A 27,782-nucleotide genomic window follows, 5' to 3' on the forward strand; every position below is an offset into this window, starting at 1 on the left:
CCAGACCCTAAAGTTCCCATCTGCTAGTGGAAAAACCCTCAAATATTTCCTATCATAAATTGTGTGTGCAAGAGAAGAGGAAGTTGTGAAAAACATCCCGGTGATCTTGCAAAACATTCTCTATGTTCCCAGCTAGGGATTTATTTTTTTTTTTATTTTTTATTTTTTTTATCTGGCTGCCTCTGAATAGTGGACTCTTAAATTCTGGAATTTAGTCATTGAAGACTCTAGCTTCAATGAGAGACTAGCTCAGTCTTCAGTGACTTTAGAAGCAACCTGAGTATCCCATTCTGAAATGACACTAATTTGCACTGTTGAGAAGGTTTAAGCACATAAGGTACCATGCAACAAAAGACCTAGCCACGTAGAACTGCAATTCACAGCTATACCTGAGGAGCAGAAATTGCAGTCCACTGCTAAGTTCCCCAGTGTCCTGAGCTCGGGACAGGACATACTTTTGGTGATTTGTTCAGGTTAATCCCTTCACCCAAGAAAGTAGACCTTCCCCTGCAAGCACACCTGCAGGGTTACTTCAGATAACCAACTCCTACATCTTAGGAGTCTCAGCTCCTGGTATGGGAGAAGGAAAGTTCCCCTTTAAGCCCTAGGTCTTACTCATTAGTGCAGGATATGCAACATTAAAGAGTGCAAATTCAAGTCCGATTTTCATGTGTAGCACACATCTATTGCACCCTTATAAGGTCCCTGACTTTAAGAAATTTGGATGAAATCAGAAAAACTAAATCTCAAAACTGTACAAGGATCTATTAGAGGCACCAGAGCCTAAACTCATCACACGGTATTTTCATTCAAAACTTATTGATCAATGTACTCTCATAATATCCTTAAGAAGTAGGAAGGAAACAAGTTTTCCCATTTCCATTTCCAAAATAGAGAAACTGAGACCAGATGAGCTGGTTCGCCCAAGGAGCTCTTATCACCAGATACTCCATTATAAAATGTGCCTTCTTTCAAAGCAACAGAAGAAAAGAAGAGTGGGAAAGTCTGAAAGCTCATAGTGTATCACCTAGGAGGCTTTTATATAAATATGAAGCTCTGGGAAATGTGAGGTTATAATGAAAGGCACTTCCTCTTATCAGCCCCGACCTCTTTTGAAAAGAATTATATCTCCAGGGAAACAAAAATCGTCAGGCGTGCTCTGATCATGCTCTCGTAGGAAACCATTCCATAAAGCAGAAGGAAAGGAACAGGCAGCAGCTCGTAACTTACAGTTAACATTCTTCTTCCACCAGGGAAGGCAAAAAAAAAAAAAAAGATAACTAACATCTGTTGAGCACCTCCCTAGGCACTTTTCTCTCCCAAATCACCTCATTTAATCCTCACCACAAGCCTGGAAGGGAGTTATAATTTCACCCATTTTACAGATGAGGAAACTGAGGCCCAGGGAAAGGTAAAACAACATGCCCCAGGCCCTGAAACAAGGAAGTAGCAGAGCCCGAATTCCAGCTCAGGTGTTTCTGACGCCAAAGCCTGAACCAAACTGCGTTCCTCTGACTTGCCTTGGTACCTTTTCCAAGGAGCTCACATTTGCCTGGCTTCTTGGTCACAAGCTCACCTGGGCAGTGATAAAGGAAGTTTCCCTGTCACCCCACAATATCCCTTTTGTGCCGGAGCAAGCTGGTTATAAACCTTAAATAGTGGCAAAGGGCACCAAGGCCAAGTGCTTCTCTCACCCCTACTCTCTCCAAACCAGTGTCTGTCCCAGTAGGTCAACCTGGATAAACCCAGGAGTCACAGCAAAAGTGCCACCTGAGACACCAAATGCAGCTTTCCTATGCACATTGCTCCTTCCCAAAGCTTTTTAACACTGCTGAGAAAACTTAGAGCAAATCAAACCAATTTTTTCTAAAATGGAAGGAAAAACTGTGTTTTTTTCTTTCTTGCTGAGAGACCCACACCTTGCTAACGCAAGCCCCCAGCAGGGGTGCAGGTCAAATCAAAGCTGAAGAAAGAGTTCCTCTTCAACGTAGCCTTCTCAGCTTTCAAGAAGACATGAATGGACAATCCTCTTCTTCAAACTGGCCTATCTTCTTCTCGAACAATGTCACTTTGCTGGTCACTGCTGTCATCTGCACAGGGGATAAAATAAACCAAATCACTATTGAGTGATCTCGATAGTGTGATTTCTATTGCCAGTCTTCAACCAGCTCAGTGATTTCTAGTCCTTTCCTGGTGAGCTACAGAATTGGATTTCATGGAGGAGAAGGTGGGACAGGGTGTGTATTCCCTTTTCATCTGTTCTGTCCATTCATTACCCTGTAGGCATACACGATGCTGGCCTAGATCCTTCCTTCATGCTCTCAGCTCAGGCCACTGCCCTAACCTGGGACACCCTCTCTTCTTTCTACTTATTCCAACTCTACTGTCCTTAAAGACTTGCCTCATGTCCACCTTGAAACTTCCCCGACCAACACACCCTTCCAGGCTCTTGCCTTTCTCTGAGGTCCTGTAAATTTTAAAGGTATCATCAGCCAGCAGGCAACGAAATTCCTCTTGCAACAGTTCCTCTCCCACTCTCTTAATGTGTTAGCTAAATCTCACATACGTTTCTATTTCCTCCATGTGTTTTAGTCTGTTCACCCTAACTGGTCTTGTAAAGCTCTCTGCACACAGCTGTTGGTCTTCCTTTTCTGTTTTTTTTTCCTTTTTCTTTTTCTTTTTAGACAGGGTCTTGCTCTGTCTTTCGGGCTAGACTGCAGTGGTGTCATCATAGCTCAGTGCAGCCTCAAACTCCTGGTCTCAAGCGATCCTCTTGCCTCAGCTCCTGAGTAGCTGGGACTACAGGTGCACACCATGATGCCCAGCTAATTTTTCTATTTTTTGCAGAGACAGGGTCTTGCTCTTGCTCAGGCTGGTCTCAAATTCCTGACCTCAAGCAATCCTCCCACCTCGGCCTCCCAAAGTGCTAAGATTACAGGTGTGAGCCACCAAGACTGGCCAGTGTTCCTTTTCTATTTCTTAACAATGCCAATATTGTGCCTATCCCAGAGCAGGTCCAGGATAAATGTTTGTCAATCTAATTTTCTTGTTGATAGTTGATAACACACTCTCAAGTTCTAAACTAAACTTTAGCTAACTATCTTCCCCAGCCTTTAAAAACTGAAATTCACCCCTTGCAGATTTCCTACTGAGAAGCTCACTGCCGTGGTTCAGAGTGTTTTTAAGGAAGAAGAGTTTACCTTGTAGATCCTGGAATCCGTTTCCCATCTGTTCTATGTTCCCATTCACCAGTGCGGTCACTCTGTGAATGTGGTTATGTTTGGCTCTTTCTTTTGGCAACTCCTCTCTTTCATTTCCCTCCTCCTCCTCCTCTTCTGCAGCATCCTCTTCTTCCTCCTCCTCTTCTTCCTCTTCTGAATCCACCAAAACCATGACATCACCCATGTCTTGTCCCCTAATTTCCAAAGGGGGGAAATAATCAAGAAGATATCTTGTTTTTCCCAACTTCAGCCCTCACTGAATAGGAAACACTAGATACTTTGCAACCCCTTTAGTAACATGGAAAATTCTTCATGCGTTCAGCTTGGATAAGTCATGAGATGACGGTGTGGTTGTAACCCCACAGAGCTATGGCGCCAAAGATGGGCACAGATGATCATATCTTGTGCTGGGTGTGTTTCATTATTCCTCCCCTGCTACTCTGGCAGGTGACCACATTGTCCCAGCCATCTACCATTTGAGTCCCCTTCATGGCATGTATAAAAATGCTCTGTTCCTTTTCTGAAATTCCCTTATTCTGCTCCACTTACTGGAATCTCTCTCTCGCCTCATTTTGTAAGGTCTAGGTAAAGTCCTCTTCCTCCCCCGAACACCCTGAACTACGACTGCATTTGGAGTCCATGCCTGGCAGCTTAGCACTTAATTGCTCTGTAGTTTATGCCTAGCAGCTGCGTAGCCAGCCAGACTGGACACTTCTTACGGAAGGAAATGTGCCACAGGTCAATCACAGTCCTGGGAGCATCACGTTCTCGTTTCATCCTCACGGCCCCCTCAGTGAAACAGATCACGAGATGAAGGCTCAGAGAGAGTCAGGAATTTTCCACGGGCACAGGGCTTGGGAATGGCACCGCTGCAATTTGAACCCAGGTCCACTAATTCCAAAGCCTTGTCCCACTATGCCACACTGCTGCCTCCTGTGAGAGATTTGCCCAGGGAATGACAGACTTACAGAGAGAATGGCCCCTCCAGAACAGGGCAGTAAAGGCAACGTTTTCCCATGAAAGATGGTATCAGAACAATAGTATCCCATCATTATGAACAGATAAGAGAACCTATTTTTCCATAGAATCATAGAGAGGATTCTTTGCTCTGACCCAGAATCTCCTTAGAAAATGAAATACACACATCCCACTGGTTACTTTGCCCCTACTGGGGTTTCCTTTTAGGAGAGTCTTCTGGGCATTCACAGACTAGACTTCCAAAACATCCTGTAAGACTATGACTTACTCCTCCTTTGAGCTCTCTTTAGAAAATTAAATAAAACAAATACGTGAATGTTTGGGCTCAATGTGTACACATGGTCTTTATATCTCAGTGACAGACCTGCGATGTGCCCAGCCCTGAAGCTTGGTGTTATAAAGCAGCACAGACTTTGGAATCAATTAGACCTGGATCCGAAGGCAGGCGCTGCTGTTTACTTCCTGGATGAGCCTGCAGAAATTTTTCCTCACTGAGCCTCCATCTCCTTGTCTGGAAAATGGAGATGCTACCACCACCGCCCTGAAGAGGTTATGAAAGAGTTTATAATAATGCCTGAGGAAGCCCCGGGTCCAGGGTTTGGCACATGGCAGGTCCTCAGTGGCAGCTGCCATTATTGTTCTTATGAAAGGACACAAAGCAGAAGTGATGACAGATCATGGAAATGGGTTTTTGACTTCAGTCTAAGGAACACTCACCTGAAAGTGTTTCCTACTGAAGGGAGAAAGGAAAAAAAGTTAATATCCAGTAACATTCACTTCAACCTCACAAAAGGTTTTATTTAAGCGCTAACCTTTACAAGGAGGAACACATGAGAAAACTGACCCAACACGAGAAGTGACAGGGTCTTTAGGGATGGTACTTAGGTGCCTCATTATTGCATATCTTGCTCCAGTGAAGAAGCCTATTGAATGGGACTTCAGGTGGGAGCATGACAGAGGCCTCCTTTCCCCCCCACCCACACTGAAATGGAAGCAAAGGGAGCCGAGAAGCCCTTACCTTTCCAGCAGAACACAGGGCTGTAATACAACATGAGCCCTGAGATAACAGCCAATCCCAGCAGGAGGAGGCTCACAATGGTTCCCACAATTCCCCCAATGTTTAAAGGTTCTGTAAAGACAAGTAACATCATTGACTCTCCCATCTGATACATGAGCAACTAAGAGAGCACACCTCCTCTCCTCTGCCTGGGTCCAGTTATTGTCTTATCTTGGTTTCATGACCTTGGGTAAAGCTTATGACCTGTCTGTCACATAAGAAAAATATCTCATCTCCTGACCTCAGACAGAGAGTTTGTGGGTATCAAATGAAGGATGTGATGAGAAAAAACAACGGAAATCTCTGTGTCTACAAGACATCAAGACTGTTGCTAAGGGCATGAGTAAGAAAGAGTGTGAGTTATCAATGCTGTGATAAACAGAGTGATCAGTGGAACAGAATAGAGAATCCAGGAACAGGCCCACACATGTAAAGAAACTTGCTGTAGGACAGATCAGTGAGCAAAGGAGGCACTATTCGAGAAACGGTGCATGAACAAATTGGGGATCCAAATTGGGGGCACAAAAAAGAAAGAAACTTGACCCAACCTCACACCACTCACAAAAATTAGAAAAGCTTCATAAAATCAATTAAAATAAGAGCCTCGGCCAGGCGCGGTGGCTCACGCCTGTAATCCTAGCACTCTGGGAGGCCGAGGCGGGTGGATCGCTCAAGGTCAGGAGTTCGAGACCAGCCTGAACAAGAGCGAGACTCTGTCTCAACTAAAAATAGAAAGAAATTATCTGGCCAACTAAAATATATACAGAAAAAATTAGCTGGACATGGTGGCGCATGCCTGTAGTCCCAGCTACCTGGGAGGCTGAGGCAGTAGGATCGCTTAAGCCCAGGAGTTTGAGGTTGCTGTGAGCTAGGCTGACGCCACAGCACTCACTCTAGCCTGGGCAACAAAGCAAGACTCTGTCTCAAAAAAAAAATAAAAATAAAAAAAAAAAATAAAATAAAATAAGAGCCTCTGTTAATCAAAGGATATCATAAAGAAAACAGAGAAGACAACAAACTGAAAGGAATATTTGTAACACGGAAAACTAACAAAGTTAGTATAAGGAATTTCTAAAGAATTCCTACATATCTATAAGAAAGAGAAAATATCAAAAGACAAATACATATTTCAAAGAAGGAGGAACACAATTAGCAAATAGACATATGCAGTAGTGCTAAAAACATCCTTAGTAGTCAGGGAAATTCAAATTAGAACCACAGCAAGATTCCATTTTACACCTACTAGATGGGCAAAAGTTACAAAGCCTGCTGGTGAAAATGTTCAACAACTCAGTACTCTTATATACTGCTGATACCACCACTTTGGAAAATATTTTGATATTATCTCATAAAGATAAAAATGCACATACTCTATAAGCCTTCATTTCTACTCCTTGTATATATCCTAGAGAAATATTTGCCTAGGGACCTGGTGTACATGTACACAAGGAACAGGGTAAAAGATGTCCACAGCAACACTGTTTGTCATAACAAGTCAGAAACAACACAAACATCCATCGATAGGAAATAGCTTAACTTAGTTGTGGAACAGTGACACGATGGAAAATTATACAGCAGTGAATACGTATAAAGTACAATTACACCCACTGGCATGAATAAATCCTAGAAACAAACTGTGGAGTGAAAAAAGTAAATCATAAAAGACTACATATATATGGTATATGGTTTTTTTTTTTAAAGATAGCCTGTTTTTAGAGCAGTTTTAGGTTCATAGCAAAACTGAGCAGAAAGTACTAAGAGTTCCCAAACACCCCCTGCCCCCAGACCTGCACAGCCTCTCCCAATTAGCAATATCCCCACCAGAGTGGTGCAATTGTTACAATCAATGAACCTACACTGACATGTCATTATTGTCCAAAGTCCATAGTTTATATTAGGGTTTGTTCTTGGTGTTCAATACTCTAAGGGTTTGGACAAATGTATAATGACATGAATCTGTCATTATATTAATAATGTCATACAGAGTATTTTCACTGCCCTAAAAATCCTCTGTGCCCTGTCTATTCAAGCCTCCCCTCCATCCACCAATGCCTGGCACCAATGATCTTTCTACTATCTCCATAGTTTTGCCTTTTGCAGAATGCCATATGTAATTGGAATCATACGATATATGGCCACAACAATTTCTTAAAACTCAAAAACATATAAAGCCAGGCATCATGGCTCGTGCCTGTAATCCTAGCACTCTGGGAGGCTGAGCCAGGAGGATTGCTTGAGACCAGGAATTCAAGACCAGCCTAAGCAAGAGCAAAACCCCATCTCTACAAAAAATGGAAAAATTAGTCAGGCGTGGTGGCACGTGCCTATAGTCCCGACTACTTGAGAGGCTGAGGCAGGAGAATCACTTGAGCCCAAGAATCTGAGATTGCAGTGAGCTATGATGAGGCCACTACACTCTAGCCTGGGCAACAGAGTAAGACCCTGTCTCCAAAAAAATAAATAAAAAGTAAACAGTATATTATTTAGAAATATGTAAATATACAGTAAACATTTTTTTTAAGTAAAACAAATTCAGGATACTGGTCACCTTTTGTGGGAGGCCCAAAATGAGGTTGGGATGAGAAGAACCTACTGGTAGAGTAGATAGTATGCCCAGTGATATTTGGACTTCAGATAAACAAATACTTTTTTAGTATAAGTATGTCCCATGCAATATTTGGAACATACTTATACAAAAAATATTATTTTTCTGAAATTAAAATTTAAGTGGGCATTCTGGTTTTTAAAGTTTAATTGTTTTCTAAATCATCAACTTTGGCATTGTTCTGTATCTTAAGTAGATGGTAGTTTCTTGAGTTTTCATTTTGCTATTGTGCTTCACAACTTACATTTACTATTACACATATATATATATATATATATATGTATTCTTTGGTGTGTAATAGATAGTATGCAATTTTTTGCTCCCTATACAAATGTCAGAGATTTTAGGATTGGATAATAATTTTTCCCAGGCATCTTGTCAAGCCACAGGCAAGCAGCTGGCAGTGACCCACGTGTAAGGAGGCACCAGTCTGTCCCTGTGCTGATGCCAGGTGCTCTGAACCTCTCGACCCTTCTTCAGGGCCACTAGCATCACTCACCTTTCACACTAAGCCAGATGTCCACCTCCCTCACTCCCACGGGGTTCTCAGCCCGGCAGACGTAGTATCCCTCGTCCAGGTCCTGGGAGCAGTTGCGGATGGTGAGGGTGGAGCTCTGGCCGTTCTGGGTGATGAGATAGTGGCTGTCGGGCTGGATGACCACCTCGGGCTGGGTGAGGTTCCTTAGCCACAGGATCCTCGCAGGGGGGTGGGCTCCAGACACTTGGCAGGTGAGCGTCACGTTGCCCCCCACGAAGCAAGTCTTCAGAGGCTCAGAGAGGAGAGAAGGGCCCCCTGGTGATCAGAAGAAGGTAAAGACCCACCAGTGTTTAAGGAGGTTCAAGCTCTGGCCTGAGGTCTTCAAGAATATTACAGCCACCCTCCCTTATCCGCTGTTTCGCTTTCTGGGGTTTCAGTTACTGCAGTTGACCATAGTCCGAAATAGTAAGTGGAAAATTCCAGAAATAACCAATTCATAAAGTTTTAAATTGCATGCTATTCTGAGTAGGATGATGAAATCTCACACTATCCTGCACCATCCATACCCTCTTTTTTTTTTTTTTAATGTTAAAGAGATTTATTCTGAACCAAATTTGAGGACCATGACCTGAAGCCACACCCAAGAAGCCTTGAGCAAGTGGACTCCCATCCCCTCTTCGTCACAAGAAGGGTGAGTACAGTACGATAAGATATTTTGAGAGAGAGAGGGAAGGAAACCACATTCACAGAATGTTTCTGACAGTATATTGTTATAATTGTTCTATTTATTGCTGTTAATCCCTTACTCTGCCTAAACTTTATCATGGGTATGTATGTATAGAAAAAATACAGTATATACAGGGTCCAGTACTGTCTGTGGTTTCAGGCATCCGCTGGGGTTCTGGGAACATGTCCCCCGTGGATAATGGAGGAATACTGCATTTCCTTCCTAACGAAGCAACTGCTGGCATTTCTGCACCACATCTGGTCTTACGTAACAAAAGCTAACATTTACTGAGCATTGACTATGGGCAAGGCACTGTTCCACATAACAACCCAACTCATTCTCACAATAACTTTAATATCCCCATTTTGAAAATCAGGAAACTGAAGCACTGAGAATGTTAATTAAGTTGCTCAAAGTCACACAACTAAGTAATGCAGCTGGGATTTAGAGTGATCGACTGTCCCAGTTTGCCCAGGAGTGAGGGGGTTCCTGGGACGTGGCTTTCAGTGCCAAACCAGGAAAGTTCTGGGCAAACCAGGGTAAGTCGGTTACTCTGTGTAAGACTGGAATCCAAGCAGCTGGGCTTTTGTAGTCCACATTCTTTACTTCTAGGCTATAAGCTTCTGTGTATCATAACTACACTGATTGTATTTTAAAATGGGCACAGTCTGACCAGGATGTTTAAGAAGACAACAGGGCAACTGTTTCTAATTGCTGATGGAACAAATTGCCATAAACTTAGTGGCTTAAAACAAATTTATTCTCCTACAGTTCTGGAGGCCAGATGTCTGAAATGATCTCACAGGGCTAAAATCAGGTGTTGGCAGAACTGGTTCCTTCTGGATGCTCTAGAGCTGTGATCCTCAACCCCCAGGCTGTGGCCTGTTAGGAACCACCCCACCACCACCCCAGTCTGTGGAAAAATCGTCTTCCATGAAATTTAGGAAGCGGGCTTATAGTAGCAGTCCACCAGTGCGAGCAAGCGAAACTTCATCTGTATTTACAGCTGCTCCCCATCACTTGCCCCCACCTGAGCTCAGCCTCCCCCACCCGCCATCCCCATCCATGGAAAAATTGTCTTCTATGAAACTGGTCCCTGGTGCCAAAAAGGCTGGGGACTGCTGCTCTAGAGGATGACAGTTTCCTTGCTTCTTCAGCTTCTAGAAGCTGCCTACATTCCTTGGCTCCTGGCCCCTTCCTCACATCACTCCATCCTCTGCTTCCGTTGTCACATCTGCTACGACTCTGACCTGCCTGCCTCCCTTTTGTAAGGACCCCTGTGATTATATTGGGCCCTCTTAGATAATCCAGGATAATCTCCCCATCTCAGAACCCTTAACTTAATCACATCAACAAAGTCTCTTTTTGTTGCCACATAAGGTAACACATTCACATGTTCTGTGGATTAGAACATGGACATCTTTGGGAGGGGGGCATTATTCTGTCTACCACAGGTCTATCCTAGAAAATTTAGAACATGGCATCCAATGGCCTTGGAGTCTGATTTGAGCAGGACATGGGGAGCCGAAAGGGCCACCACAGTGATCCCTTTGTTTTCTTTGCACAAGAAGCCTTTTCTCAAAATGCACACCCCTCCCGGGAAGGGTAGCAACTTCATCTTGGGGTATTTATGAAGTCCGTACTTTGAGCATCTGTGGCACAGAGGGTGGCACACTGCGTTCCTGCCTGGGAGAGTGAAACCACACCTTCCCTTGGCAATTGTTCTAAAGAAGATTCTAGGGTTTCACAGCTATCCTCTGGGAACAGGGAAGGGAAAACAAAAGAGGATGGCTCAAAGGGAGACAGAATAGCCTAAAAGCCTTGCTCTCTGGGGCAGAAAACAAAAGAGAATCCCCCAAACCTGGCTTTGCTTGGGAAACTCACACATGAGCTCCCCTGCCCAGATTTCTTCTGGGGTCACAAAGACAGCAGCAGTGACAAGCCTCGTCGGTATGTTTCTATTTGGGGGCCCCCAAACCAAAGTTTCAGAAATGGCCCCTTTAGCCTTTATTAGAAGCAAAGTAAATAATCTTCCTGGAGACCCCTCACCCTGCCCTCTTTTTCACCAAGCAGAACATTACACTCCTCAAAATGCTGAGTCACCCACATCCAGCCAGTGTAGCAGCTATGCATTCAGAGTTTAGCTTAAGAGGATGCTGTGCGCAGGATGAGAGGCTGGGGAAGGGGTGGGACCCTCCAAGATCTGTAAGAGATGAACAACATCCTGGGACCTTCACATAGTGGGCTGGCTAATGCCACAGCTCATCATGAGGTGAGTTTGTTTCTTTAGCTTAGGGACCTATGTGCCATTTAAAGAGAGATCTGGACAGATGGAATCCCCCTCAAATCATCACTTTTCATCATCTCGGGGGCTATGCTGTTCTACATTCCCTGAGGTGGACATTAACGTTACCTTTCATCATCTTACTAGTCCTCTCAGGTGGAATGATCCAAGTGATATGTATGCACATCAAAGCTTGAGAAGCCCTGGTCTAAAGCAGCAGTCCCCAAGCTTTTTGGCACCAGGGACCAGTTTCATGGAAGACAATTTTTCCATGGACCAGGAGTTGGGAGGCTAGCTTCTGCCATGGCTCACTCCCTCTTTGATCACTTGCTATGGGGGAAGCCAGCCGCCATGTTGGTAGGACACTCAAGCAACCCTGTGAAGAGTCCCAAATGGAGAAGAAACAGCTTGCCCAGGCATATGAATGAGCACCTCTGAAGTGAATCTTTTAGATGATTTCAGCCCCCCAAACTTCAAGTCTTCCAGCTGAGACCCCAGACATCACATGGAGCTGAGACAAACCATCCCCACTGTGCCCTGCCTGAATTCCTAAACCACAAAAATCATGAGATAATAAATAGTTATTATTATTTTAAGCCACTATGGTGGCAATTTATTATATAACAAGAGATCATTAATGTATGAACCTCATCTATCTTTTTCACTCTTCCATCCTCAGCACCTAGAAACGGTTCCTGACACATAGCAGGTGCTCAATTAGTATTTGTCAAGTGAAAAAACAGCTTGGACTAGAACCAAGAAGTCTGGCCAAGCACCTTTAAAGTTTTGAAAGAAATGAAATATAAAGCAAAAGAAAGGAAGAGTGGAGAAGAAGTCAGTTCACTCTGACACCCTGAGACTTCTTTCCCAGAAATGCTTTCAAATGCTTCTCCCAGGAGAAAGGAAGGCAGGTGAACCCCAATCCCAGAATAAGGCAAGAGAGACTCACCGATCTGTACCACGCAGCTGGCTCCGGACTCCGGCCCCACAATGTGACTCCCAACACACTTGAACTTCTTGCCATCCGACAGCTGGGACTGGTTCAGAATTTCCACCCCCAGCTTTGACTTCCCCACGATCACACCTCCTGGCTCTTCTGTCCACAGGAAGTTAGCACCAGGGTATCCCCCGTCCCAGCGACAGGTGAGCTGTAGCATGAACGATCCTGAAGACATCTCTGCCCAGCACTGAGGAGCTGCTGGAGGGGGTGCTGCAAAACACCAGAGAAGGATGTGGGCTTAATCACAGACTCTAGGATCAGCCACTGGACTGGTTCTAATGATTGCACCGTCTCAAAGAAACATCACCCCCACTTAGTGTACCTTGAAATAGCTCCTAGCACAAATTCACGTCTGACAAGTCAGGTTTCCTTTGCTGGGTGTTAAATCTCCAAGGACCTGGGCCTCATTCGTCTTTGCATTTCTCACTAACCTCATGTAGCTATTTACATTTAATTCATTACGTTAATTAAATTACATGAAATTGCAAATTCGGTTCCTCCGTCATACTGCCCACATTTCAAGTGCTCAGTAACCACACATGGTGAGCGGTGATTTCTATCATCACAGAAAGTTCCACTGGGAAATGCTGGCCCCTAAAATCTAATAGTGATTGCCTCTGGCCGGGGCATATGAAAGACTGGGAGTTACAGGTGGAGGAAGATGCAGTCACCCCCACTGCTGACATATATGCCTTTGTACTTCTGTTCCTTTTCACCAGAGACATGTATTACTAAAAACACTCACAAATTCAGTAGATTACAAACCTGTAAATCCAGTATACTCCACATGCATTAATAACTATATATTCATATATCATGTACATAAGCATGTATTTTTATATATTTTATGTAATATATATGAATGGAAATAAATTTAGATCTTATCTGGATGGGTGGATATGTAACATGTACAAGAAAATTACTGGAAATACACCAAAATAATGGTTAGAGTACAAGTGATTATTTTCCTTATACTCATCTGTACTTTCTACAAGCATGTATGATTTTATATACAATATATTTCATTTATGATACAGAACACTGGGACTTAGAAAGGCTCTAGTAACATTCGAATTAAGTACTGTGTCAGTATCCTGCCAGCTAATTTGCTCTGATGCTGCTCCCCTTCATTAGCCTGGCTTCTGGGTACACTCTGCATTGCCACAGTGGTTTTCATCTAAGATACTGTGCATTGGAGTGTTTGGCTGGTGTCTCCCCAAGCCCAAAGTAAATATTCCTGGACTTCTAGTTCACAACAGTGCTAGAATGCCAGGTACCTGTGACGGCCACACCAGGTTCACAAAAAGAGTGTCTGAGGATGGATGAATGGATAAATAGTGGCTTCTCCATACAATAGACTATTAGCCATAAAAACGAACGAAGTGCTGATACATGCTACAACATGGACAAAGCTCAAAAACATGACGCTAAGTGAAAGATGCCATGCACAAAGGCCACATATTGCGTAATCCATTCACAGGAAGTGTCCAGAACAGGCAAATCCATGGAGATGGGATGAATGCAGACTGGGGGGTGTCAGAGGCTGGGGAGGAGAACAGGGGTGAGCACTTGGTGAGTATGAGGATTTCCATCTGGGATAAAGAAAATGTTTTGGAACTAGACAGAGGTGATGGTTGCACAACCATAGTAAATGTCCTAAATGTCACTGAATTATACATTAAAATGGTTAATGTTATATGCTTTAATCTCAATTAAAAAAAAAAGAAAGAACACATGAGGCTCTGCATTAGTTTCTCTCTGTGGCTCACAGGGACTTTCCTGCACCCCAGTTAGCAGCAAACTTCTAGAAGGGGTGATTCCCTGCCTGCACGCCACAACCCCTGGGTGTGTGTGTGTTTTCTGGAAGCTGTGGAAATATGTTTGGACCCACACAGCAGGCAGGCATGCCTTTAAAGACAAAAAGAAGAGGCACAAACGTGCAGTTCCTAAAGGGTTAAGGTGAAGAAGCAAGGGAGGGGAGAGCTTCTTACGCACAGTAGACCAGGAGCTCGGTGGTCACCTCTCGATGTCTCCCGCTGAGCACGTTCATGGCCAGACAGGTGTAGTTCCCCTGGAGATTTGGTGACATCAGTAACAGCGTGAAAGAGCTGACCGTCAGGTTGTTTCCAAAGGGTTCGCCGCTGGAATTCCAGGCCTGGAACCACCACTCAACCATGGGCGGAGGCCAGGAGCTGCTACTGCAGCTGAAGTCCACCTGGGAGCCCTTGACTGCATAGAGGGTGCCATTGGGGAGCCTGCCGGTGGCCGAGATGTTGACCTCAATCTGATAGGGACCACCTGGGAATGACAGGGGGAATGGGGACAGAATTAATGACTTAAGAGTTCATTTGAGCTTCTTACCAGCTCTAACAGACACACGAGTGATCAGGAAGCAGACAACGAGGAGGACAATATCTATAGAACACATGTATCTATATATGTGACAAATGCTGTGTTAAGTGCCTTAATACATTCTCTCATTTAATCCTGGGCAGTTATGCAACATTTATTGGGGGGACAAATCTTTATAGAAGGGGAAAAGCGTAAATTGTTCTTTTTTTAAAACAGTGCAGGGTGGAAAGGATTATCTATGCAGAAAAGAATTAACACAGCAGGCCCAGACCGCTTGCAAGGCTGGCCCTTGGCCTGTGTCTGGGAACTTGGATTTCGGGAGGGTTCCCACCAATCCCAGAACTGATAACAGTCGCTGGGCCTAAACTGTTTGTACAAACAATGTGGTTTATGCAGAACATCTGCATTCCTTCTGGGCGTCAGAAACTTTGGTCCATACAAGACATACGGTGTCTCTGTGACCAGCCCCCAGAAAGAAATTTTAGGCATTGAGTCTCGAATGAGTTTCCCTGGTTAGACATTTGACATGTGTTGCCACAATTCGTTGATGGAAGATTCGAATGTGTCCCTTCCAACTCCACCAGGAGACTCCTGGAAGCTTGTGCGGGGTTTTCCTAGATTCTGTCCCATGTGCCTTTTCCTTTTGCTGATTTTGCTGTGTATCCTATTGCTGTAATAAATCGCACGACATGGTGAGTCCCGTGAGTCCTCCTAGAGACTCATCGAACCTGGGCATGGTCTTGGGGACCCCCTCAGCACAAAATCACACTGAAAAACCAGGAACAAACTAGTTGTGTGACTGTGGGCAAATTACTGTCCCTCCTTAGCCTCCATGTCCTCATCTGTAAAATGGGGTGATGACAGTCCTCACTTCCCAGGGTGGTTGTGACAATTCAATGACTTAGGACAGCAGAGTACTCGGAACAGTGCCTGGCATTTTGGAAGCACCTGATAGACTGCTAGGCCTCACCTTGGTTCCCCTCAGATTTCTGAACTTCTCATGCCCTGAAGTGCCCTCTACTGTTGGTGACCTGTGCACCCAAGAAGCCACATCCCCTTAAAGAATATACCTCCCCCACAAATATATACATTTGTCAATTAAAAAAATTTTTTAAAGAATATATCTAACAGCTGTTCATTCTAAAGTAATTTAGTGTGCTACCTCTCCCAGGGACTTCCTCTTTAAAAAAATAAAATACAGGAAGGGCAATGCTTAGCCAAAGGAATAAATCTATGGCTGTAGAATTTTTTTATTTTTTTGAGGACAGTGTCTCACTCTGTCACCCAGGTAGACGGCAATGATGTCATAGGAGCTCACTGCAGCCTCAAACTCCCAAGTTCAGGCGATCCTCCTGCCTCAGCCTCCAAAGTAGCTGGGACTACAGGTGCACGCCATGACACCCGGCTAATTTTTCTATTTTTTATAGAGACAAGATCTCTCTCTTGATCAGGTTGGTCTCGAACTCCTGGCCTCAAGCAATCCTCCCACCTCGACCTCCTAGAGTGCTAGGATTACAGGTGTGAGCCACAGTGCCCAGCCTGGCTATCGAATTCTGAACAGATATAGGCCAGTGAAAAAAATCATTTATGGGAGGGAAAGGCTTTCCCAGACAGAGCCCCTTAAAGCACAATATCTACTTCTTCTATGTCCAAGGTCATGGTATAACTATAGAAATCGTGGGCTTCTAAGGACAATATTGTTGTCAAGTTGGAGCTGGCTCCTAACAGTTGCGGGGATCTGCTGGAATCATGTCGCTGCCCACAAAGAGTCTGGGTAAATATTATACTGTGGTTTGGGAGGTACTCAAACGTCCCATTCACTGTTGCTGGCTAGTTGGTTAGGTATGCAGACCGGCAGGTCCCAGGGTGTGCCCGCAGTTGGTGCACATCCAATTAAGCACAGGGTACAAGCCAACGCCTGGGCCAACAATAGTAGTGTTAGACTGGACAAGTCTGTGGCTTCTATATTGTAGTCTGGCGGTGGGGGTCCCAGTGGCCTGGCGTGTACAGCATAGACCCCCAGAAACCAGTTGGGAGGGGCTTTTGACCAGTACAATTCTCAGCAAGAATTGGAGTTAGTTACAGGGAGTGGATGAGAAAGAAGCAGGTGGAAGAATTCAAAGAAAAAAAAAGTCAAATAAGAAAACCCAAAGGAAACTTTTATAGACATTGGCCTAGGCAAAGAATTTATGAAGAAGACTCCCAAAGCAATCATAGCAGCAACAAAAATAAATAAATGGGACCTGATCAAATTAAAAAGCTTCTGCACAGCCAAGGAAACTATCATTAGAGCAAATAGACAACCTACAGAATGGGAGAAAATATTTGCATGCTATACATCTGGTAAAGGGCTGGTAATAAGAATCTACATAAAACTTAAGAAAATTAACAAGAAAAAAATCAAACAACCCCATCAAAGAGTGGGCAAAGGACATGAACCAAAATTTTTCAAAAGAAGACAGACTAAGGGCCAACAAACATACAAAAAAGTGCTCAACATCTCTAATCATCAGGGAAATGCAAATCTAAACCACAATGAGATATCACCTAACTCCAGTGAGAATGGTCTTTATCAAAAAGTCCCAAAACAATAGATGTTGGCGTGGATGTAGAGAGATAGGAACACTCATACACTGCTGGTGGGACTGCAAATTAGTACAACCCCTGTGGAAAGTAATTTGGAGATATCTCAAAGAGCTAAAAATAGGAATACCATTTGATCCAGCAATCCCACTACTAGGCATCTACCAAAAGGAAAGAAAGACATTCTAAAATAAAGACATCTGCACTTAAACATTTATGGCAGCACAATTCACAATTGCAAAGACGTGGAAACAACCCAAGTGTCCAGCAATACATGAGTGGATTAATAAAATGTGGTATATGTATACCATGGAATACCACTCAACTACAAAAAACTCAGGCTCTCCTAAGCACCCATCTCCACTTCAGATAAGCTTGGCAAGATCCACATTAATCAATCTTTGGGCAAGAATCACCCCATCTTCTGACGGGCCGAACATTCCCTTTCTCTAGGACTCTACGTTGTGATAAGGTGGTGACACCACTGCCAACACAGGAGGCTCTGCTAGTGGGTACATATCGGATGGGCCCATGGATCTTTCCTGAGACGCCCTTTCTGGGAAGTTCAGAGTGACAGCCTCATCCCCCAAACCCCAGCTGAATGCTAAGGAGCTGAATGCTCCTAGAGGTTGATACAAACCAGCTTCCTCATTGCCCATGTGCCAACTGGTTCGAATGTTCCCTAAACACTTGCCTAGTCTGAGAAAAATAGACACAGGGAGAGCCTGGCACCATGTACTGTGAAATCTGACTGGAGTCTTTCATGGGCTGACTGTTCAACTCAATCACTCAGCCTATAAGAGATGATATCTTGAAAAAAAGCACAGAGTCTAGCAGGATGTGTTCAGAACTGTGCTATCTTCCTCATCCCTCCAGCCTTTCTGCAGGTAAACACAGAGCTGTTCCAGCCTCATACCCTCTCCAATTTGGAGGCAGGAGGGGATGAGTAAGTTGAAATAAACAGCTGCACAGCCCCGAACTGCTCTGGACCAAGCGAGTTCTGTACTCTTAGGAGCAGAGACCCAAACCCGATGGCAAGACTCTTCAACCTCACCTTTAAATGAACAGGTAGCAACGCAAACTCTTTTGTCCTGGGATGAGTGATGCAATCATACTGTGGGTGTCCATTGCAGGCAGGTTAAGTCACCCCAGACCGAGAGAAAACCTGACTCCCTAGAAAACAGAGACGCCAAATGCCCACTGATGGATAAGCAGAGGTCCAGGGGGGAAGGAAGGAGAAACCTATCAGCCCTCATATAGCCGGCTTTGTGCTTCTACAGCCTCTCTGTCCGTGTCCGCGTTCCAAGTCACTTACAGATAACAAGTTGTCACATCCCAGAATTTCTCCCTGCTAGCTTCCAAGGCCATGCTAGAATGTTTCCAAATTTTTCTCCTTAAGAGAAGAAGGGAATGTGACCATGTTAGGAGCCACATCAGTGAAAAGATCTGGGCACATGGGGTCTCCAACCCACAGCAAGGCCTGTAAGTCGATTGTTGGGAACTAGGGATGCACTATCCCAGGGGAATCCCATCACCAGCTTAACCGACGGATCAAGGTGGCACAGACCAGCTGCACACCATGAGTCGAGGGCCACAGAACTTCATCTCGTTCATTCGTACCGCAAATCCGTGACTAGGGTCCACCATGACCCCTGATTTCAAAGACGATAAAACTAAGGTTAGAGGAGTTCAAGGGACTTCTCCAAGGTCACAAGGACAACAGCCAGCAGGACCCAGATTTGAACCCAGGCATCTGGACCGCAGAGTATATATTCTCAGCCACTCAGCAATACCACTGCCCCCGACCCAGCAGTGGCTGGATCAAACCCAATCCATATTCCCAAATTATCTATGCAAAAGTGAGAGCCAAGTTCCAACGAGAGATGCCAAGCCCTCTCTGTCAGCCACTGTCTGAGGGGCAGGAAGGGGCTCCCAGATGCCCAGGGGGTCTGGGGTTTTGCCCAGGGCCCTCCTGGAATGAGAACAAGGAGCAAGATCCCAGAGAGCTCTGGTGTATGTGAACCAAAGGGCTCGTGGTGTCTGTGCCCTATTTTCACAAACAAGCTCTATGCCCGTCAGAAACCTGGTGTATTTCCAAATGAAGAACGTTCCACGATACAAATCACATCACAGTAACTCAGACACGCACAGGGCTTCCCTTCAGAGTGCGAAGTGCCACCAAAGTTCATTGACAGTTTTAAAAATCTAAATTCACATTCATTGTAACGAGACCTCACATTTATCTCCCTACAGGGCAATAATGAAATAATCCGATAAACTTAGCCAATGATGAATAAACCGGTGTCAGATCAAGTCACCATCAACTGGAGAGTGATGATAAGAACACTGAGTTGCAATGTCACCTTTCTCTCCTGTGGTCAAGAGGGAAGATACTTACTGACGAGACAGACATGAAGGGACTATTAATTACTACTGGGCAGCTGGACTAAGGGAGATCAGCCAGCACTGGCCATGGGCTCGCAGCAGGGACCAAACAGCTGGGCCAAGATGGGTGACATTTCTGGATACACCCACATTCATTCCTGGACATTCAGGAATTCACTGATGGCATCTCCAGATACACGAACATTGTGCTCACGGATTCCACAAACTTTGCAAATTGGCAGAAACCTTAGAGTTTCCAAAACTCTAGAACTATCCTTGCGGCCTCTCCTTCCTTCATCCCCTACTTCTGATCCACCAGCAAGTCCTGCTGGTCAACCTCCAAAATATTTTCTGAACCTGTGCATTTTCACCAAAGCCGCTGTTGTCACCCCGATTCTGGTCACCACCATCTTATGCCTTCAGTTGGCTTCCCTGTTTTTATTTGATCAGCTCTTCTCGATACTACACATATATCCTCCATGTGCAAATCAAAGGATGCCACACTCCTTATATGTTGAATAAAGGAATGCCTAATTTTATAGATGAGGAAACATGGATGCAGAGTGGTCAAGGGATCACATGGGTATGTCTATTAAACTACACACTCTGGATCTAGAACACGGATGTCCCTCTGAACCAGTGACCAGCAAGCTTTCTCTCTCGAGGGCCAGAGAGCAAATACTTTCAGCTTTGCAGGCCACACAATCTGCATCACAGCCACTTACCTCTGCCACCGAAGCAACAAAGGCAGTCAGAGATAGTATGTAAATGAATGAATGTGACTGTATTCCAATTAGACCTCATTTGTGAACACCAACATTTGAATTTCATATCATTTTCACATCACAAATATTCTTTTGATTTTTTTTTCAACCATTTAAAAATATAAAAAATATTCATAGCTTACACGCTATACAAAAATAGGCAGCAGACCAGATATGGCCCACAGGCTGTAGTTTGCAAACTTTTGCTCTAAATTCACACGTGTGTATCAGCAGATATGACACACTAGTTTAGGAAAGTGCAGTAGTGAGGGCAGCTCATGCCAAGCTCTGTACTTAGCACGACAAGGTAAGAGCACTCACCATACCTCACAAGGCATGCAAGGTATTCCACAATTAACAAACGAGGAAAACTGAAGCATAAAGATAATAACCCACTTACTGGCCACCTGCAGCCACACGTGGAACCACCGAGTCACATTCAGGATCTCCTGGCAGGTGTAGTTGCCCTCATCTTGCAGGCTCAGCACCTCGATGTGCAGGGAGCTGGCGTTGACCAGAGAGAAGCGGGGTGAGGCTGGCGGGAGGCTAGAATTGGAGGAGATAAGGAACACAGGCTCCGAGGAATTCCGGTACCAGGTCACCAGGCCCCTCGGTCCCGAGATGTTGCCACAGTACAGGGTCACATTCTCATGAACTTCTCCGATGACAACAGCCTCCAATCCTGTGTAAAGGAAGATCAGGCTGTTACTACCTATCTTTGATCTCTGAGCAACCTCCCTTTTTAGACAGTCTCTCTGCATTGGGATTTTTTAAAGAAATCAGGTGTGTGTTTTTAAGATGCAATAACAGGCTGGGTGCAGTAGCTCACATCTGAAATCCCAGCATTTTGGGAGGCTGAGATGGGAGGATCACTTGAGGCCAGGAGTTTGGGACCAGCCTAGGCAACTTAGCGAGACTCTGTCTCTACAAAAAAATTTAAAAATTAGCTGGACATGGTGGCGTGTGCCTGTAGTCCCAGCTATTTGGGAAGCTGAGGCAGGAGAATTGCTTGAGCCCAGGAGTATGAGGTTGCAGTGAACTATGATGATGCCACTGTACTTCAGCCTGGGTGACAGAGTGAGACTGTCTTTTTAAAAAAAAAAAAAAAGATAAAATGACACATAGAGCCTCTTGTGTGTTGGGATTCTTGGCCAGTCATTGATGTTAGTAAACTTGTGGCTGATCACAAACATAACCACAATTCCTGACCTCATCCCAGTTACTGTCCAAGCCCGTCACTGTGTCATTCTGGGGCCATTCCGCTCTTACTGGAGGCTCAGCCATGTGACTTTTTTAGGCCAATAGGATGTGAGCAAATGTGACCCAAGCAGAGGCTTTTTAAAGTGCTCATGTATAATCACCAGAGAAATGCAAATCAAACCTACAATGAGATACCACCTCACGCCCATTATAGCAAGTGTGGGTAAGGATGTGGAGACATTAGAACCCTTGTGTATTGTTGGGAGGAGTGAAAGATGGCGAGGCTCCTGTGGAAAACAGTATGGTGGTTCCCCAAAACTTAAAAATAGAACTACCATATGACGCAGCGATTCCACTTTTAGATATGTACCCAAAAGAACTGAAAGCAGAATCTCAGAGATACTTGTTCATAGCAACTCTATTCACAATAGTTAAAACATGGAAGCAACTCAAGTGTCCACTGACAGATGAATGGATTAACAAAATGTGCTATATGCATACACTAGAATATTACTCAGCCTTAAAAAGGGAAGAAATTCTGGCACATGCTATGACATGTATGAACCTTGAGGACATTATGCTAGGCAAAATAAGCCAGTCACAAAAAGCAGATACTGCACAATTCTACTTAGGAGTAGTTAGAGTAGTCAAAATCTTTGAGACAGAAAGTAGAATGGTGGTTGCCAGAGACTGGGGAGGGTGGGAGTTACTGTTTAACCGGTACAAATTCCAGTTTTACAAGATGAAAAGATTAGCCGGGCATGGTGGTGCATGCCTGTAGTCCCAGCTACTCGGGAGGCTGAGGCAGGAGGATCGCTTGAGCCTGGGAGTTTGAGGTTGCTGTGAGCTAGGCTGATGCCACGGCACTCTAGCCCGGGCAACAGAGCAAGACTCTGTCTCAAAAAAAACAAAAACAAAAACAAAAACAAAAAAAAACAAGATAAGAAGAGTTCTAGAGATGGATAATGCGGATGCACAACATTATGACTGTATTGAATACCACTGAACTATATACTTAATGGTTAAGATGGTAAATTTTATATTATGTATTTTGCCACAATAAAGAAAAATAGAACAAAAAAGTGCTTGTGTAATTGGACTTATTCACTTTCATCCTCTGCCATCACCATCAGAAAGACATGCCCAAGTGAGGTTCCAGGGGGAGTATGAACAGCACATGGTGCAGGTGGGACTGCAAGGCAGTACGACCTCTGTGGAAAGCAGTGTGGAGACACCTCAAAGAACTAAAAGCAGATCCACCATTTGATCCAGGAATCCCACTACTAGGTATTTACCCAAAGGAAAAAAAGACATTTTATAAAAAAAGATGCTTGTACTCGAATGTTTATAGCAGCACGATTCACAATTGCAAAGATGTGGAAACAACCCAAGTGCCCGTCAGTACATGAGTGGATTAATAACATGTGGTATATGTATACCATGGAGCACTACTCAGCCATAAAAAAGAAAATGGTGATCTAGTATCTTTTGTAACAACCTGGAAGGAACTGGAGACCATTCTTCTTGGTGAAATATTGCAAGAATGGAAAAACAAACACACGTACTCAATACTAAACTGCAACTAATCAATCAACGCTTATATGCACATATGGAAATAAAACTCAAGGGAAATCAAGTAGGTGAGAGGAGGGAATGAGTAAATTCATACCTAATGGGTACAATACACACTAACTGGGTGAAGGGCACACTTATAACTTTGACTCAAACTGTACAAAAGCAAATTATGTAACCAAAACATGCATATTTCCGTAAAACTCTGAAATTAAAAAAAAAACCAAAAAAAAAAACAACATGGTACAGACCCAAACTGTCTCAGTCGATTGTTCCAGCTGAGGCCATTCCAGGTCAGCCTTCAGCCAGCCAGCCCATCCGTCTGTCCCCAGACATGCAAGTGAGCCCAGGCAAGATCAGCAGAGCCACCTAACCACCCACCCAGGCCTGTGAGCAATGAGCACGTTGGCTGTTTTGTGGTTGTTTAGTTGCAGCATTACCGTAGCGATTAATAACCAATGCAGAACCCAAGCGGTTTTATTTGCCTAGAAATGCAGAAGAGGTGGAAGGAAGAGGGCTTCGGCTTTGTTCCCACTGTTCTCTAACTCTCTCTCTCTCTCAGGTCAGGTCCAAAGGACCCTGGAGTTAAGGCTGTCCTGGAAGCTCCATGCAAGAACGGGCTGGTGGTAGTGCCCATGTGCCCCTGTGGGCCAGCGCCTGTGCCAGGCACTGGGGATCCTAGCAGTGCACAAAACGCAACCTCCAGGAGTTCACAATCTAGTGGGGCAAAGAGATAATAAACTTAAAATTACAATGCAATAGGATAAATACCAAGATAAGGCCTCAGAGAAAGGGCGCCTAAGTCCAAATGGGACAAATGTCAGGAAAGAATTCCTCCCGGAAGCTGAACTGAGATCCAGCAGATAAGGAGCACTCAGCCAGGTAAAGGTGAGGATGGGTCCCAGGTAGAGAGAAAAGCGTGTTCAAAAGCCCACATCGGCAACAGCAGCCTTGTTGGAAATGTTAATTATCAAGCCTCACTCCAAACATCTAAATTGGACACAAGGAAGAGGCAGGCAGTAGGCTGTGGTTTAACAAGCCCAGATGATGCTGATGCCCACTCAAGACCGACAGGTGCTGAGGGGCCACTGATCTGGCATTAGACTGTCACTAGGGAACAAGAAGCAAATGCAGCCCATTTTGCTGAGAAGTCTCACATTTTCCAGCCTCCTCCACAATCGACACCCACATACAAAGAGGCCACCGGGACAGAACTATGGACAGAACCTGCTGGGATGCTGAAAATGTTCTGTAGTTAATTAGTGGTGATAGTTTGAATATCCTCAAACCACCGAATTGTACACTTTCAAAGGGTGAATTTTATGGTATGCAAATTATATCAATAAAACTGTTATAAAAAATAAACTATCCCTTGCTTCTAGGAATCCTTCCATTTATAAATGAAAGACTAAGAGTTATCTGTATTTGGCCTCTTGTCTGGTTAGAAGGGGCTCCCTTTGAAAGACCTGACGCCAGCTGGAGCCACGGGATGTTCTGATTCTCTCACATTCTTGCCCTTACGGCTCTCAAAAGATTTCTGAGCCAACTCAGGATGGGGGGGAAAAAAAAAAAGCAAAAAAGCCTAAGCCACTTGCTGAAAGGTGGAGAATGTCATCTAATGCTAGAGATTCCCAAACAGCAAGAAATGCTTAATGATCACTTTCAAAAGCAGGTGAGAACTGTTTTTAAACAATTATTTTTCAACAATTTAGACCTGGGAACCCAGGTGCTCAGATGGCAGTCCCCACGAGGAGAACTTTAGAGTTACAGATGCAGCGTGTGTTCCTGAGACCTGCACAATCTGCCCTTTCCCTGACTCCTGGGCAAAGGAATAAAGGAACAGTGGCTTGGAAAAGCTCCGGTGAAACTTTAGTCTCAGAACCGAGCTAACCTTGCCTTCTCCTCTAAGGCATAGAATGACATGATCACAAAAGAAACCATCTGAAGGCATTTCACTTCTCCTCCTGGCTTTGCTCACTCCATTTTTTTTTTTTTTTTTTTTTTTAAATACTGAAGCTGAAGGTGCCCTTAGAGATCAACTAGTCCAGAGATGTGGCAGCCCTGAGGGCTGGGTTGAAGATGAGGTTGAGTCCTGGCTCAGTGGAGAAGAATACAGTCATCGATTAGCGATGTCTGACACAGATGCAGAAGGGGTTGTCCTGGAGGATGTGCTAGTTCCATGCCTGACAGTCCCAGACCGCCTCATTTTACTCTTGAGAAAATTGAGCTTCAGGAAACTTAAGTGATTTGCTCAAATCACAGGGAGATGTGGAATTGTCATTCAGGTCTCAAGTGCTTCAGGTCACAGGGATTTACTCTGGTTTCCCATACCAGGCAGGGTGAGATAAGAAAACACAGTAACAGTCTGTGCTACCAGAAGTCATTCACATGGTGTTCAGAGGGCCCTGTTGTCCCCCAACTTTAAATTCAGAACATGGAACAAAGGCTGGAGTAACAGAAACTCCCTAGATGCTGCCCTTATGTTATTATTTAAAGAGTTGGAGTTATACCCAAACATTTATGTTTTTCCTAGTAACTTTTCCCAAAAATGCCCTGGTGTTTACAATCTCAGGGACAAGTGGAAGCATGAACTTCATTTGCACTAGAGTGTCAGGAGAAAGACATTTTTTCCTCCCAAGACAACTCTCAACTTGAAAAACAAACAACAAAAATACACCAAGCTCAGGAAGCCACTTGGTACTATATACAAAGGTGAAACAGGCTTGGGCATCAAAATAGCGGGGCATGGCAGTGGAGGCAGGTACCCCAGGTGGTGAGCAGCTGTCAGCCTGAAAGGGTTCACTCCAGCAGGATGGCTTCGGCCCAAGGTTCTGATGTCTCAGGCCCCTGGTGTTCACAGTGCAGGAAACACTGCAGACAGCTGGGGAAAGGGGAATACTGGATAATCACCTTTTAACTTCTGGAGATGACCAACTAGGGACTGTCCTTCCTCCCCTCCTGCCCAGCACAGTGATCACTAAGTCAAATGCCTGGAGAAGCCAGCAGGTAATGTCCATGCCTGAGGAGGGCCAGGGGTAACTACTACAACAGGGACAGGTGGAACAAACTTGCGGTCACATGCTCTAGGTAAAAGAGGATGACCACTGCTCAGTTCCAGGTGGGCACATGGGACCCGTGTTGCCAGACCTTTAGATTTTCCCAGATAAACTGAAAATCTAGATTATGACAAATTTTACTGTTTTTACCTTTTTTTTTTTTTATTTTACCTCCGCCAGGGCAGACTTCCATCCCTGCTCTTTTTAAATGACTGCTAAAAACAAAGCAAAATAAAAATTTGTGAGAGCCTAACAATTAGGAACTTTTGGCACTTGCTGCTAGGAAGCTCAGGCACCATTTATGACCCATCTCCAGAAACCTGCAAGAGGTGGCCAGCTGAGAACACCACCACCTGCATCCCGGCAAACTACACCGCCTCCTGGCTCCCTCCAACCCAGTCTGCTCCCTGCTTGTCACAGTCCCTGCACACAGTAGACATGCATTAGCTGGTGAATTAAATTAAAAACATTTTTTTCAATCTTTTCACATTCTACATATTTTTTGTAAGCAACTTTCTATTCTTTTTTCTTTTTGTAACAGTACAGATGAAGCATTTAAGACCTTTTGCCAATCATGTCAAGGATGAGGGGAAGTTTTTTTGTAAGTCTGAAAGTATTTCACAATAAATCATTTTTTAAAAGTGAATGCACAGCTTTGAATGCGCTACTCCAAACAGGTGGGCTGACAGGGGTGCGTGAGGAGAGCCACAGGTTACAGGTGTAAGGCAAGTCCAACCTTAGACAGGGGGAAGGCGAGTTTGAGCCCTGGCGCAGCACGTAAAACCAGAACGCGAATTTACATCCGACACTTTAAAAAAAAAACAAAACCACTTTCCCCCACACGTGCCTCTTGATTTTCCCCACCACCTCTCCCGCAGGCCCTCTGCAGCCCCGCCGGCTGCCTACCCCAGGAGGCTGGGGACATCTCGCCCTCCACCGAGCGCCCGGGAAAATTCCTTCCTGCAAAGAGCGCTGAGCTGCGGGCAGGAAACCCAAGACCCTTCCCGGGCGGCTTCGGGACTGCGGCCACCACGGATTCGGGTGGAGTCGGAGGGAATTCGGTCCCTCGCTGTCCCCTCCCCATCGCTGCCTGGGAAAACTCAACTTTTTCCTCTAGATCGCGGCCCCTTACCTGCGGCGACCCAGCCGGTCAGGAGCGCCCCGAGGCAGACGAGGACGCGGGGCTCGGGCGCCCGGCCGCCTGCGGCCATCGCGCCCCAGATCCGGGCTCAGGAAACGCAGGCTCCGGCTGGGCTGGGTGCGCGCCCGGGGGCCCCGGCCCCTGGGGTACCGACTGCTCCTCCCGGGTCCTCGGAACCGCGGAGTGGCCCTACTGTCCTCGGCCCCCAGGAAGGAGGGATGCTCGGGTGAGCCCGATGTCCGGGGCTGGGATCCGCGCTCCGGGGCGCCCGGCCGGGGAGGGAGGGCGCACCCCGCCCCCTGCGCCCGCCTGCCCGCTCCCGCCGGCGGAAAACAACAGGAGCGGGCTCCCCCGCCTCCCATCCAGGCGGGAGCCCGAC

General features: G+C 45.1%; 1 protein-coding gene across 2 annotated transcripts; it reads right to left on the reverse strand.

Annotated features, from left to right (window-relative positions):
- Window positions 1–155: 155 nt before the first annotated feature.
- Window positions 156–27,782, reverse strand: VSIG10 (V-set and immunoglobulin domain containing 10). Of its 2 annotated transcripts, XM_069497059.1 has the most exons (9): window positions 27,395–27,782; window positions 20,835–21,116; window positions 14,346–14,648; window positions 12,300–12,560; window positions 8,361–8,654; window positions 5,218–5,328; window positions 4,917–4,932; window positions 3,201–3,415; window positions 156–2,090 (listed from the first exon to the last, which is right to left on the reverse strand). In XM_069497059.1, the coding sequence occupies exons 1-9, from the start codon at window positions 27,471–27,473 to the stop codon at window positions 2,035–2,037; spliced, it is 1,617 nt and encodes a 538-aa protein (XP_069353160.1). In that variant the 5' UTR covers window positions 27,474–27,782; the 3' UTR covers window positions 156–2,034. The 2 variants fall into 2 exon arrangements, with proteins under 2 accessions (XP_069353160.1, XP_069353162.1); XM_069497061.1 differs by lacking the exons at window positions 156–2,090; window positions 4,917–4,932 and having other exon boundaries at window positions 3,207–3,415.

The sequence above is a fragment of the Eulemur rufifrons genome, chromosome 21, assembly GCF_041146395.1.
Source record: "Eulemur rufifrons isolate Redbay chromosome 21, OSU_ERuf_1, whole genome shotgun sequence".
Lineage (NCBI taxonomy): Eukaryota > Metazoa > Chordata > Mammalia > Primates > Lemuridae > Eulemur > Eulemur rufifrons.

Coding starts and splice junctions, on each gene's coding strand:
- VSIG10 (XM_069497059.1), bottom strand. CDS start 27,473: ATGGCCGCAGGCGGCCGGGCGCCCGAGCCCCGCGTCCTCGTCTGCCTC. Junction 21,117..27,394: donor GACCGGCTGGGTCGCCGCAG/GTAAGGGGCCGC, acceptor TCCTTTACACAG/GATTGGAGGCTGTTGTCATC. Junction 5,329..8,360: donor CATCTGGCTTAGTGTGAAAG/GTGAGTGATGCT, acceptor TTGTCTTTACAG/AACCTTTAAACATTGGGGGA.